This window comes from Anopheles coluzzii, chromosome 2 (genome assembly GCF_943734685.1).
Source record: "Anopheles coluzzii chromosome 2, AcolN3, whole genome shotgun sequence".
In the NCBI taxonomy this organism is placed as follows: domain Eukaryota; kingdom Metazoa; phylum Arthropoda; class Insecta; order Diptera; family Culicidae; genus Anopheles; species Anopheles coluzzii.
In genome coordinates, this window is record NC_064670.1 from 119,376,159 (window position 1) to 119,388,684 (window position 12,526).

Genomic DNA, 12,526 nt, shown 5'->3' on the forward strand with positions numbered 1-12,526 from the left:
GTTTATATTTACTCCTCTAACATTTCACAACACATCTAGCGCCTATAAGCAGTGCTGCAAAGGACAGTGTTCACAAACATTAGTATCCTCTAATCGGTTTTGAAACTCCTGCAAAGGTAACAAATCACTTAAACAATGAACAAGTCCAGTTCGCTGTACGAGTTTGGGAACAGAAGCATATTTTATGTATTTATTAAATAATTCCCGTAAGTAGCAGCTAATCTGGTCGTTCAATAAATTAAAAGCTTTAATTTAATTTATCGAGCACCGAGTCTTGCGTGAGGCTTATGCTGCTGTTGCTGCTGCCTACCGGAAACAACTGTCCGGGAAAAACAAACTTTGTTTCCCAACCTGCGGTTCCCATCGACGGGAGCTGGTGCGCACTTGAAGTGCGGGCCATCTCACCACACACACACAGACACGCACACTGGCAACGTCAGACTCGGCCCGGTCCAGTCGCTGTCACCCGTACGCATCCGCAGTGATTTAATTTGTTAATTAGAAACGCAAACACATCACGCTGGCCGGTGGAGGAAATGAATTTTGTGCACCCTCCAAGAGATGTTCCACACCGTTTTGGGTGTGTGGCGACGAACGGGATTTTCATAAATCCCCCAGTGGAGTGGTTGTTCGGTTTCGGCCGTCGGGGAAAATTCGTCATTTTCCCGGGTGGTTGATTTGAACGGCTCCCGGTGGTGGTTGCACGGTTGCTAAAGGGTCAGTGCGCAGCACTGTATAAGTTTGAGTTGTGTAGATGTGTACAGTGGTGGGTATTATGGGGGAGAATAGCACTGAATTTGGGAGGCGGTGAAATGATAAAGACTCGAAAAGTTACAAGGGTCCTCCTAGCATAATCTGCTCGTTGTTGGGAAAACTTTACTTAATAAATCTGCCACCGTACCGGAGGACCGGTTGTCGGGGGGGATAAGGCCGATGAGTTACGCTTCTGCTTTCCCCTCGGCTTACGAACGCGCCGAAACGTTGGGCAGGACAATTGTTGCTTTCGATATGATACTTCTTTCCCAGCGGAAGATTCACTTGAACAAGTGGATCGTGTAGCTATGGATGATTGTTTGAGTAAACAAAGGAATTTTTCAGCGTCTTTTGATACACGGACACTTTTGTGTTGGCAGAGGGGTAGGGAGTAAAGGCAAGCCAGTGCATATAAAAGTTGGGGAAAGAAAAACGAAAATGCTCCATGTTTTATGGGCCAGCAAGAACGAAAAAGTGATGTGAAAATGTGTCATCGTTCATGATGTGAGTGAAAATCTGTCGCAGTGATGTGCGACGTGTTTGTTTCCAGTGCTTTTGTCAACGAGTTTGTTGCAACCTAATAAACTTTTGCTCTTTGTTTGTGGCTATTATGTACGAAAAAGTCCATGAAGGGGATATTAGCAACAATTAAAATGAAAAATGCGATGATTTTTGGATCACAATTGATATAAAAATGTATTTTATTGCCATATTGTCTACCTTTAGGCGCTTGGCAAGACATTTGGGCGCATAGAGAATCACAAAGAACTTAGCCACACGATACATAGAGCAAACAAACGATATAAAAATCATAGCTGAATGCTTTTCCTGCGTTTAATTTTCAACTTAAATCCAAAGAGCAAACAGCATTTAAATGTGGCAAAACAAAAGCTGTTCGAGTGGAAAATCTGGTACCCACAACCAAAACAGACGGAGCCAACGCAATAACCATCCATACAGGGATGTGTGTAAGAAAAGAAAAAAGCAACACGCTGCACGAGCCGATGCCAAAAACCAAAGCCCCCGAGACGACATATGTCGTCAAGTGATACCGCCAATGCAAACCAGCAGACGACAAGCAGAGACTTCCGACAGTGTCCGACAATGGCATCGATCCTCACGTCACATACGTTTGCAAAACCGCTCGAAAAACCGACAGAAGCTGTTGGCAACAAGGCCCCATCCGTTTGCAACTCACTCGGACGGTGCGCGGTTTGCATCGATTTGGAAATTGAAATTCGGTTTTTAATAATTTTAAGTGCACCATCGTTCATCGACACTATCGAACCGGGAGGAAGGGCTCGTTGTCATCGAGGCCGGCAAAGGGGCAGAATGCACAGATTTTAGCATGACAAACCCGCCCGCCCGACCACACATATGATAAACTATAATTTTGATATATGAAATCTGCCATCAAACGCATGGATGGGTCGAGTGAGAGGAGTACGGGGAAGCAGTGTGAGGGTATGGTGTGTGCGTGTGTGTCAAGCGGACATTTTGCGACGTTTGCGGAACGAAAGGGAAGAGCGCTGGTAGCGCGGTGGCATCGGTTTTTATCGCACCAAATGGTAAACAAGAAAGCATATTCTCCATCAGGAAAATTGGCAGCCCCCGACACATACATACACACATGGTGAGCAGGGAAACGTTTCTTTTCCCCATCTTGCTGCCTTTTTTTCCTTTGTATACCGATTTCCTTCTCTGTTGTGTTAATTCGCACATACTCTGTACCAGCGAGCAACAAAAAAAAAAAAAACAACACAAACGCCGAAATGGTGGCGCCCCGCCAATGTCAATATTTGCACAAAACGGTTCACTTGGAGGGCAATTTTCCGGGAAAGCGTTTAGATCCGGGAGGAGCGAAAAGCGCGCGAAGGGGGTGGTAAGATAAGCGGAAGCATTTAGCGAATGAAAATTTCAATGCTTGGCCGAAGATATTCCACTGTGTGCGGATGATAAACGTCGTGGCGATGGGCGATGAAGGATGAAACATAGAAAAGGGAGAGAGGGATACGTTAACCCCATTTGGTGTGCTGTGCCGAGCGGGAAAATATGAAGTGCTAATAGGATCTGGCTTGTGTGCCGGGCTGAGGCGAGCATGATTGACGGGTAATAGAGTGTGGCGGCAAGCGCGAGGGGACCGCATCTATCTCGACAATGTGCTCACTGTTTGCACAAAGGCTCGCCGAGCGCCGAACAGGTTGCTTACAACACCGATCGAGAGCCGATGGTTTGGTTGTTGCGATGCAGGAGAAGATGTTAATTCTGGCAGCAAACAGCGGTAATGTCAATACGGCAGAAACTGTGCTGCACTCACTGTGACCAGCGAAGAAGGGAAAGTTTACTCATATGGCACTAATCGAAGACTGATCCGGGTGATAAAATTAGCTGCCAGGAAAAGGGTGATTTAATGTAGTGTGTGTGCTTTAATTGAAAGGTAAATATGGATAGGATTTTAGACTCATTCGATGGTGGAATGATACACAAAAATTACGAAAAATCATGTCAAAAATGTAATAAATATCAATTGAAGATTGAATAACACATTAAATACAAAAAAGAAGCTTAAAAGAAAATAAAAAAAACAGTAAAAACGGAAAATAAATGAATAAATTGAACTAAATAAATAATTGATAAATCTATTTTGAAAACATTAATGTGTGATTAAAAACATTAAACATTAACAATCCCGATAAAATAATAAAATAAAACTTAAAAATATATATACTTTACATACATAATAGCGAAACTCATTAAATTTAAAAAGAAAATAAAAAAAGAAAACGTTTACAATACATTAAAATACAACAGTAAAAATCACCCCTTGCAGGATAAATTCCAACCATTCGCCAAGGAACGCGTGAAGTTGATAAATGAGCGAATAGAAAATAGATTAATACCATCACGCTTTACCATCACAGTCTACAATCCAACACCACACTCTGGAGCAACACTCCGATGTAACTACTCATTGAAAAGGAATTAATAGGCAAGTACACGGTAGGGATTCAAATGGAACCAAATGAACACGGCGGCGTACAGTAGAGGGGCAAGATAGGACCAAAACAGCACAGAACAAATGATTTATGAACCTCCCAGCCAGGGCTCAGGGTATGCACACAGTCGCCTTTTTCTGCAAAGCTGCGCTTTATAATCGAATTTCGGATGGCTCGATAAGTGCTTGTTCCTGGGGGGGTGGAACACGGAAGCCAATGTCCGCGAAAAGCGGCGATCATTAATAAAAATTATCCAGCACTCGAGTACGATAAGACAACATTTATTAAATACCTTTTGGGTGAGTTTGTGTATGTGCACTAATGTGTGTTTGTGTGCTTTTTTTACAAAGATTGCTTTGCTTTTGGCTATACATCGAGTGAAGAGTTCGTCGCTTGTACTATTTATTCTAACATTTTCCCTCCCATGTCGGGAAATCTTATTGCGCGCACCATTATTGTTACCGTGGCGCAAAAACACACATACCTACTCGGTACACACACATTCGCTCGGTGAAATACATTTAATATCACATTTTAATAATTAATACATATTTTTGCATTTAATTTAACATATTCTCTCCTTTCAATCATTCCGCGAGTGCAAATGCATGTCGCGCGCACCAGCTACGCGAACAATACCCATTATTCCATGGCACATGCTGCACATGCCGAAAGAAAACTCCCTCCCAGCAGGGCAGAAAAGAGACCACAATGATCTGGTAGTAGGGTGGCGGCTTTCGCCTGCCAGCTCTCCTTCCTTGTGAGGGAGCGAGAGCACGAGCAGTTGCTGATTAAAACATATTTTAATCACCACCCGGCGCGACGCGGGGCTCGATCAGGCGCCTTTGTGTGCCAAAAATCGCAACAGATGTTCATCCCACTGCTCGCGTTATGCAAGCCGTCCCGGGGAAGCGATGTGAAGGTGCGGCTGGTGGTGATGATGGTGCTGCTGCTGCTGCTGCTGCTGTTGTTGTTGGTGGCGTGAAGCTGCTGCACCCTTCCCGTTCGCGCCCGGCGGTGCCTTCTCGAGCAGATCGCCCGCCTTGTCCTGGTGGGCGGTCATGTGCCGGGTCAGGTGGTGCCGCTCCCGGAAGCTCTCGTTGCACACCGGACACTTCAGCTTGTCCTCCCGCTTGCGCCGGGCATGGTCGTGCACGTGCTCGCTCTTGTGGTGCGACCGCATATGGTACACCAGATCGCTCGTCATCCGGAAGCTGATGTTACACTTGGCACACACGTTCTGCGCCGACAGCGTGAAGGTGCTCATGGCGGAGGGCAGCAGCGTGGACAGGATGGCGGCGGCCGCCGGATTGCGGATGATGCCGTCCACCGCCTCCGGGATGGGCGGAGCAGCGGCCGGCCCACCGCCAGCAAACGGGGGCAGTGCGAACGGTGGAACGCCCGGGAAGTAGCCTGCGCCGGGCATCGGCGTATCGGACGGATCCGCCGGACGGTACAGCATGGGAAGGGGTGAGCCAGTGGCCGCCACGGGACCGCAACCGTTCGCTTTCGCGGACGGGGAACCGGCGGCCGGGGCTGACGGGCTACTGCCCGGGCTGGGCGACAGGAACGGGCCATACTCGTACGATCGGAAGCCACCACCGACCGAGCCGGTCTGCGAGCTGGACGGGCTGATCGAGATGGGTGGACTGGTCGAGGGGCAGCTGTGCCGGTCCGGGCTGAGCGGGGGCAGAGGCGATCCCGTCGGCACCGCGCTGGACACCTTCTGGAAGGCGCTGCGCTGCACTGCGTCCGTGTCGCTGCGCCCGAACGCCCCGAACGGATGCTCGTAGAACCGTGCGCCGGTGTTGAACAGGTACGCTAGCCGCTCCTCACTGCCCGCCGGCGGCTGCAGTGGCTGGTGATGGGGATGATGGTGCTGCGGGTGCTGCTGAGGATGGTGGTGGATGAGAGCACCTGTATGGCGCTCCACGGCCAACCCATCGGCCACTAGCAGCGCTCGCTGGCGGCCCGCGCTCAGCATGTCCAGCGGAAAGTGGCGCTCGACTTCGGGCGAACGGATCGGACTGAAGCCACCCTTCACGGACAGATCCTCCGACTGGGTCGAGTCACTCTCCACATCGATGGTGGGCGATGGCGGGGCAGGTGGGAGTGGCCGTTTGGCGGGCTTTGCATTGCGCGTCAGCTTCTCGTCCGGCAGCATCAGAAACGCCACGTCGAAGGAGCGCTTCGTAGTGGTTTTGCGGTCGTTGGTTAGTTTGCTGGCGACGGCCACGTGCTGGTGCAGGTGCTGATGGTCCTGGTGATGGTCCGGTAGGGGTGGTGCTATCTTCACGTTCATCCGTGACTGCTTGACGTCCATCGTCATCGTTTGGGCGGCAACAAAGTAAAAGTCCAACAATGTTCACAACACGTACACTTGTAATCACTACAATCTGTAAATGTCACCGTTCCACGTTTTGTGCGGTTCCACAGTTCAACACGTGTCACAGACACACACACCCACACACACACGCACACTCTTCACTCTTTGCAAGTATTTCGTTCAAACACAAACCTCACAAGACGGGTCACTAAAATCGCTTGCTTCTTCTACGAGCGCTACCGAAGAACTGAACCATCATCGATCCTGGCCGCGCGCTGTGTCCTGTCCGCTCGTCAACTCGTCGAGTTTTTGCAAGTGCCACACCAGCACACACACACATACACTCAACCCAGCGGAGCATGTGTTTGGCCACGATTGGTGCAAAGGGAGCAACAGAGAGGGAGCGATCATAAAATCAGAAACATATCGTTCCTGAGCCACACGCTCACATAAAATGGTGAATCCTTGCGTCCGGTTTTTCATCGAAGCGCATGGTTTCTGTTGTCGGCGGTCTGCGACGCTGTGAACGAGCGAGAGAGACAGAGAGAGAGCGAGAGCGTAATGTACATAAACATAGGGCACGCCACTACCCCGCACTCCCTTTTGCGCAGCATAGGGTTGGAAAATATTGTCCCTCATCATTTGCTCGGCTTTCTCGGCGGTAGAAAAAGGGAGTTTTTCCCTATTCGTAGCCTTTTTTTTTACTTCCCGCTGGGTGGGTATGATGTTGTTCGTTCCTTTTGCCCTCCGGCTGCTTTGTTTCACTTGTTTCAAAATATGGTTCTCGCGCGAACGGGAAAGCGATGAGCAGTGAGTGTGGGCGAGAGCGAGAGAGAGAGAAGAGTACACATCAACCAACACAAGGGCACGGATTAATGGAAAACGCGGTTTAGGGCTAGGAATTCGTCCTCCAGCACGCAAGCGCATGTGTTCGCTTTTCCTACACAACACAGGCTGAAGGGAATTTTCTTCCCCAAAAAGGAGAGGGATTGGGGGGGACCTTTGGGTAAAAGAGAGTCCCAGGCAAGACCCATGAAATAGCAATAGAAGAAGCTTTTGGTGCATTTTTTTTTCTTTGCTTTCTTCTAACGTCAGCATATTTTTGAGTCCTCCGAACGTACCGGAGCATTCCAGCGCACAACAAAGCCGAAGGTGGTATTGGTGAGCAGTGGGTGCGATGTTGAGCAGCTTTTATGTACAATATATTCCCTCCGCACTGCTGCTGGCGTGGCAAGCTGCTGATAAGAGAACATGGACGACATTTTAGTGTTTCCCTTGGTCCCTTGGTTCACTACAACGCATCGAAAAGGCTCTTTCTCTCGCTCTTGCCATCGTTCTCTTCTCGCTTGCACCAAAGGTGCGCTTTCATTGCGTTCGTAAAATAAAAGGGTGGAGCATATCGGTGCAGCCCCCGAAAACAGGGGGGGGGAGTGCGCGAGCATATTTGCGTTGTAAAACGTGTGGAGGTTTTTCACAGCGAAAAGAGAGCCCCCCCCCTCCCTCTCCTCTTGCAAGAATGGTGGATTTAGTTGTTGGCGGAAAAGCTGCCGCTTTTAAGCACCGCAACGATGGCGCTTATTGGGCGGTCGTCAATCGTGCTCGCATGTGTGTGTGTGTGCCAAAGGAGGAGGACGCGGTGTGGGACGCTACTTTATGTTCTAGATCTGTTTCGCTGGTAGTGAAAATGTGGCAAATCGGTGGAAAACATGTTGTTTCGATACATCAACCAGAAGCAGCGTGCTGGGTTTTGGATGTTAGGTTTGGGGAAGAGGGTTGGGAAGGAAAAGGGGGAAGAATGTCGAGAATGTGTTGCGTTTCGTTTGCACAGCCGCGGTCAAGTGTGGTAAGATGATGCTGTACGGCGCTGTACGGTGGATGAAGGGCGCGTATTTATTTGTTTGCTCACCTATGTACCCCGTTTGGTGGGGCATGTCATCATGGGGCATGTCACAAACACACACACACCCAGGCACACACATATTCCGGAAGGATGCTGCTGGCATATGAAGTGATAAGAAAGATTGAGGGAACTGCTCCATTTTTTGTCGTAGTTGCTTCGCGTATGAGGACATAAAATAACGCCCGAGCACGTGTGGTGGGTAGATTCAGCACATCTTGTGCATAAGAAAATGGGGTACTCCATTTTGTTTTTTGTTTGCTGGCAGCTTCGGTGGGAAGACGGAGGGAAGTGTCACTAACGAGACATGCACAGCTTTTTCCAACCATAATCTAATAGCAATTAGAAATGGGGAGATTGCTTGTTTTTTGCTTGCTTGCTTGCATCGCCTCTCGACCATGTGGAGACGAACTTTAGTGCTGAAAATGCTGGTTTTCTTGGGTGGTGTAGATGATTGCTAGCCTTGTGTTCGTGAGTAACATGTGCCCGAGCTGGATGATAAAATCACGGAGAATATGCACTGAAAAGGTTGTTACGTTATGATTGCTTCGAAAAAGAAGGTGAAAATAATGTCTTTTCCTTTTATTTTTAATATTATTTTTATGTCACAAATGTTTTTATTAAACAATTTCGATTCTGTTGAGCTTATGAACATTTTTGTGTCGAAATGACAATGTGAAATCCTTATCATATTATTAAAGATCATTATTCATTCTAAATAAAACAGGAAAGCATTCAAAAACACAATGCTGCATACATTTAGGCGTATATTAATGCAGTTTTTGTATTGTGTTAAAAATTTCCTAAAATGATTATTCAAAATCAAATATTTCAAATAATGAACGTTCTTGTTCAAATCGATTTTTCATGTACCACACAAGTGTCTGATAATTGCCTGCAGGAGGCGTACTCAATTAATGCACTATTTAACAAGGAACATCCGTAAAACCGAGTCCATATGGTTGCCGGAAATCTCTGGCACTTGATGTGGCAAGGTCGGCTATTCCCAGGTTCTCCTATCAAACCGAGAGATAGTAAATCAAACCCTCGTACGCACAAAACCCTCCCAAATCGGGGAAACAAACAAAAAACCTTGGCCAAAGAAGCTCCGGTTTTTTATTCCTGTTGAAGCTGAAAAAAAAAAAACCTCATCGCATATATGAGCACGGTCTTGGTAAAATGTGACAGATTTTGCCTACCCAACCATCAGCCCAGCGGGCAAGGCAGTGCAATATACGGATCTCGGATCTCGACGCTCGGACCCCCGGGACGATTATCGAAGGCTCAGGCGCGCAACCACTAGCGCATATGCTAGGATTTAACTCCGTGAGCGCATCGTGAGTTTCCCGCCTGCTTCGCTTGCTCGCAGCGCTGATGCTGGTAGTGCGGTGGGTTAATCACAATTAAACTACCGCAGGGAGGATGATAAAGCGAGCGAAGGGTCGGCCGGTGTAGTAGTGACTGCCGAATGGGTAAAGTGGTTTGCCGAGCAGCGCATCGTTAATGACCGTCGCAGGGAAGTGCGAAGGGGTGCGATGCTTAGCAGCGTTTCGGCGAGATCCTTCCCACTTTGTGCGGGGTCGGTGCCGACGGGAGGGAAATGATAAAATAAATGCTTTTATAAGCGATTTCCCTCTAATTCATGGCTACAGATTACATATGTGTTAACAGAGTGTAACATGTGTGCCATTGACCACCGCAGCCGGTGCAATTATGGGACGAGTTTGGTGCGGTGCAGGCAAGCAAAAAAAAACCGCAAGAGAAGGGATGATAATGCGTTTCCTAGCGAATGGGGTTAAAGGGATTGTCAGTTCATCGGATAGGCATAGGCGTTGGGACCGAGACCTTTCGGCCTGTGACAGGTTTTTGCCGAAACTTTCACCTTTTTTTTTGTTGTTGGTTCGCTTCACGTGAGAGGTTGCACAAATATTATCTTTCCCCGTCATTTTCCGATGTGTTCCAATGTGTTGGTGGTTTGGAAATGGGATGCAGAGGTTTAGCGCGGCGACAGTACGCGAACGGATGTTGCGGGTCGAGCAAGTAGCATATGGTTCGATTCGCGAGTTTGAAAGATGCTCGCGAAGGAAGTGGGAACAGATGTTACCCACGTACGACGCGATCTCTCCGTGCGGTCGCTGTCTGGTGGCTGTCAAGAAGGTTGGGATTTAAATCACAATTCTACGATGTGTGGGATAAGGTTTGGTCTCATCCGGCGTGGCGTGAATTATGGTTTACGATTTGAGATTGAGTTTTAAAAGTTGATGAGACGTGAAGCACGCAGCACCAACCAAAACCAGGTTAATATTGGTGATTTCATGAACGTCTAAAATCAATAAAGCGATCAAGACTCTTACATCAAACAATATGCAAAACAAATATTGGAGTCAGTCTGAAACCCAATTAGGGATTGTTTTTACTTTTTAATTAAGATTTTTAAACGATTTAAGTTTAGAGTTAACTTTATCATTGTTATAATTCCATTTAAAAAAAAAAAACAAAAATGTTCTTTGATTTGTCTAGCGGTAAAATGTCAACAGAAACTGATTCATTACCTATATCGGTCCTAGAATTTATACCGAGTCTTTGTCAATCCTTGAACATTTTCAGAACCTTTAGCGGTCTTGGAACTGATCCAGAATCTTAGTGGTTTTGAAACTGACACCTACCCCAGTTGCTGATCGTGATCCATAACCGGTCTAGGGACTGGTTCAGAACCTGTGTAGGTACTTTGACTGCCAAACTGATCTCGCCCCCATATCGGTCTTCAAAATTGGTCCAGAACGCTTAATGTTCCTGAACCTGATTTTCAACTCATGCTGGTAAAGGACCTGATGTTAAACCATGGAGGACCTGAGACGAACACACAACCCATACTGATCCTGGAACGAATCCCTAATTCATACTAGCTTGGACTGATTTAGACTGACGTGGTTTAGAACTATTACCGAACATATTACCTTTTAAGAATTTTACTTGGACTTGTCCTGGATCAGTCAAGAAACGAATCATAAATCTGTTCCTGTCCTTAAATAGATACTCTGCTTATTATGATCCAGCTACAGGTTACTTGGCTACAATATGTAACCAATCTTTTATCTTTAGTATTTTAGAACCATCGAAAGATATTCTGATCTTAGGATCAAATTAATAAATGTAATCTGCGGAAGTTTAGCATTTATACGACTGCAGTACAGAACATACTCTAAAGAAATCATAAACTTATTGACATTGCTAAGCAAAACAGCAACAGACACTATATCATTCAAAATCTACATCTCAAACTTTAAATGTTCTAAAACCCTCTCCGAATCTCTTCCAACTGTATCAAATAAAATTTTAAATTTATTTACTCAAGTAATTTCTACAGTAACACCGTTCCTCCTGCAGTAGACCCTCACTCGGCTATAATGTTTCCAAAATCACTTCAATTCGACCAGCCCAGCTCTTGTACACGCATGTCAGCACGTTTAACCTTCCGTAAACAGCATCCTCGGCACCCCTTTAAAAAACACACACACTTTTCCCCGTCTGTCGCTCCGGAAAGCCCAACAGAGGTGGTACGATATGGCACTCTTCAATCCCGGCACCCTTCCACCCTGTTCGGTAAAACAATCCCCTTCGATTTAGCAAACAGCGGTAACTGCCACCTGATGAAGTGTTTTATTTACCGCTACCACAAGGGGTAAACATTTATGGACACTTTAACTTTCGACCCCTGCCTTTGTTGTCCCGTGATATCCCGGCAGTGTGGTGGAAGGCGAATGTGCGTTTTAAACCGTACCGGCGGTACGGAATGCTACTACCACCTTTGGGTATAATGCAATAAAAGAGTCATATTTCTTGTCTCGATGAGCAGCCCGACGCGGTGTGCTGAGAGTCAGTTCCGGTAGGGCCGGAAATGCAGTGTAGCCGAGCGTTAACTAGACTTTGATGTGAGGCCAATCTAAACAAAAATGAGTTACATGATGTCAAGATGCACGTTAGTATGTGATTAACTCCGATCGAATCGTTACCGCCAGCAAGTGGAAAGCTGATTGAGAGGACATTAAGTGTTTCTGGCGCAGCGACAGCAGCGTTTGGCACAAATGTTGGGCTATTTGCGTTGATTGTAAGTTATAGAGCTTGATTTTTTTTACTTTTTCACAACAACATAGCGAAATCGTTGGAAGTAATTGGTATTATTCTGCATCAGTTTTTGAGTTGTTGAAACTGAAAGGGATTTCAACGAATTGCTACATTAAATATCAATCAAAAAAACCTAAATGTAGCACCCATTGTTGAATTGCCAGGTGATGTGGGACTGTTTATATTTTGGAAAAGTTACAAACTACTCCTTATTCAAGCTACAATTAGAAAGTAGATGAAGTATTAATAGAAACAGTTGAAATGTGCTTCAAATCATTGAATTATAAGCAATTCAATATAAATTTGAAGTGCCACAATAAATAAAAAATTAGCTCGTTTAACCTCGTGCCTTGATTACCATAATTGACGCCATGAAAGGAATGGGCTGTTGCAGATTTTTGTGGCCTATTTCCCATGGTTACTTACCAC

General features: G+C 46.4%; 1 protein-coding gene across 1 annotated transcript; it reads right to left on the reverse strand.

The window, feature by feature from the left end:
- Positions 1–4,014: 4,014 nt before the first annotated feature.
- LOC120961492 (PR domain zinc finger protein 8) lies at positions 4,015–6,408 on the reverse strand. The gene has a single exon (XM_040385220.2). The coding sequence runs from the start codon at positions 6,076–6,078 to the stop codon at positions 4,639–4,641; it is 1,440 nt and encodes a 479-aa protein (XP_040241154.2). The 5' UTR covers positions 6,079–6,408; the 3' UTR covers positions 4,015–4,638.
- Positions 6,409–12,526: the final 6,118 nt, after the last annotated feature.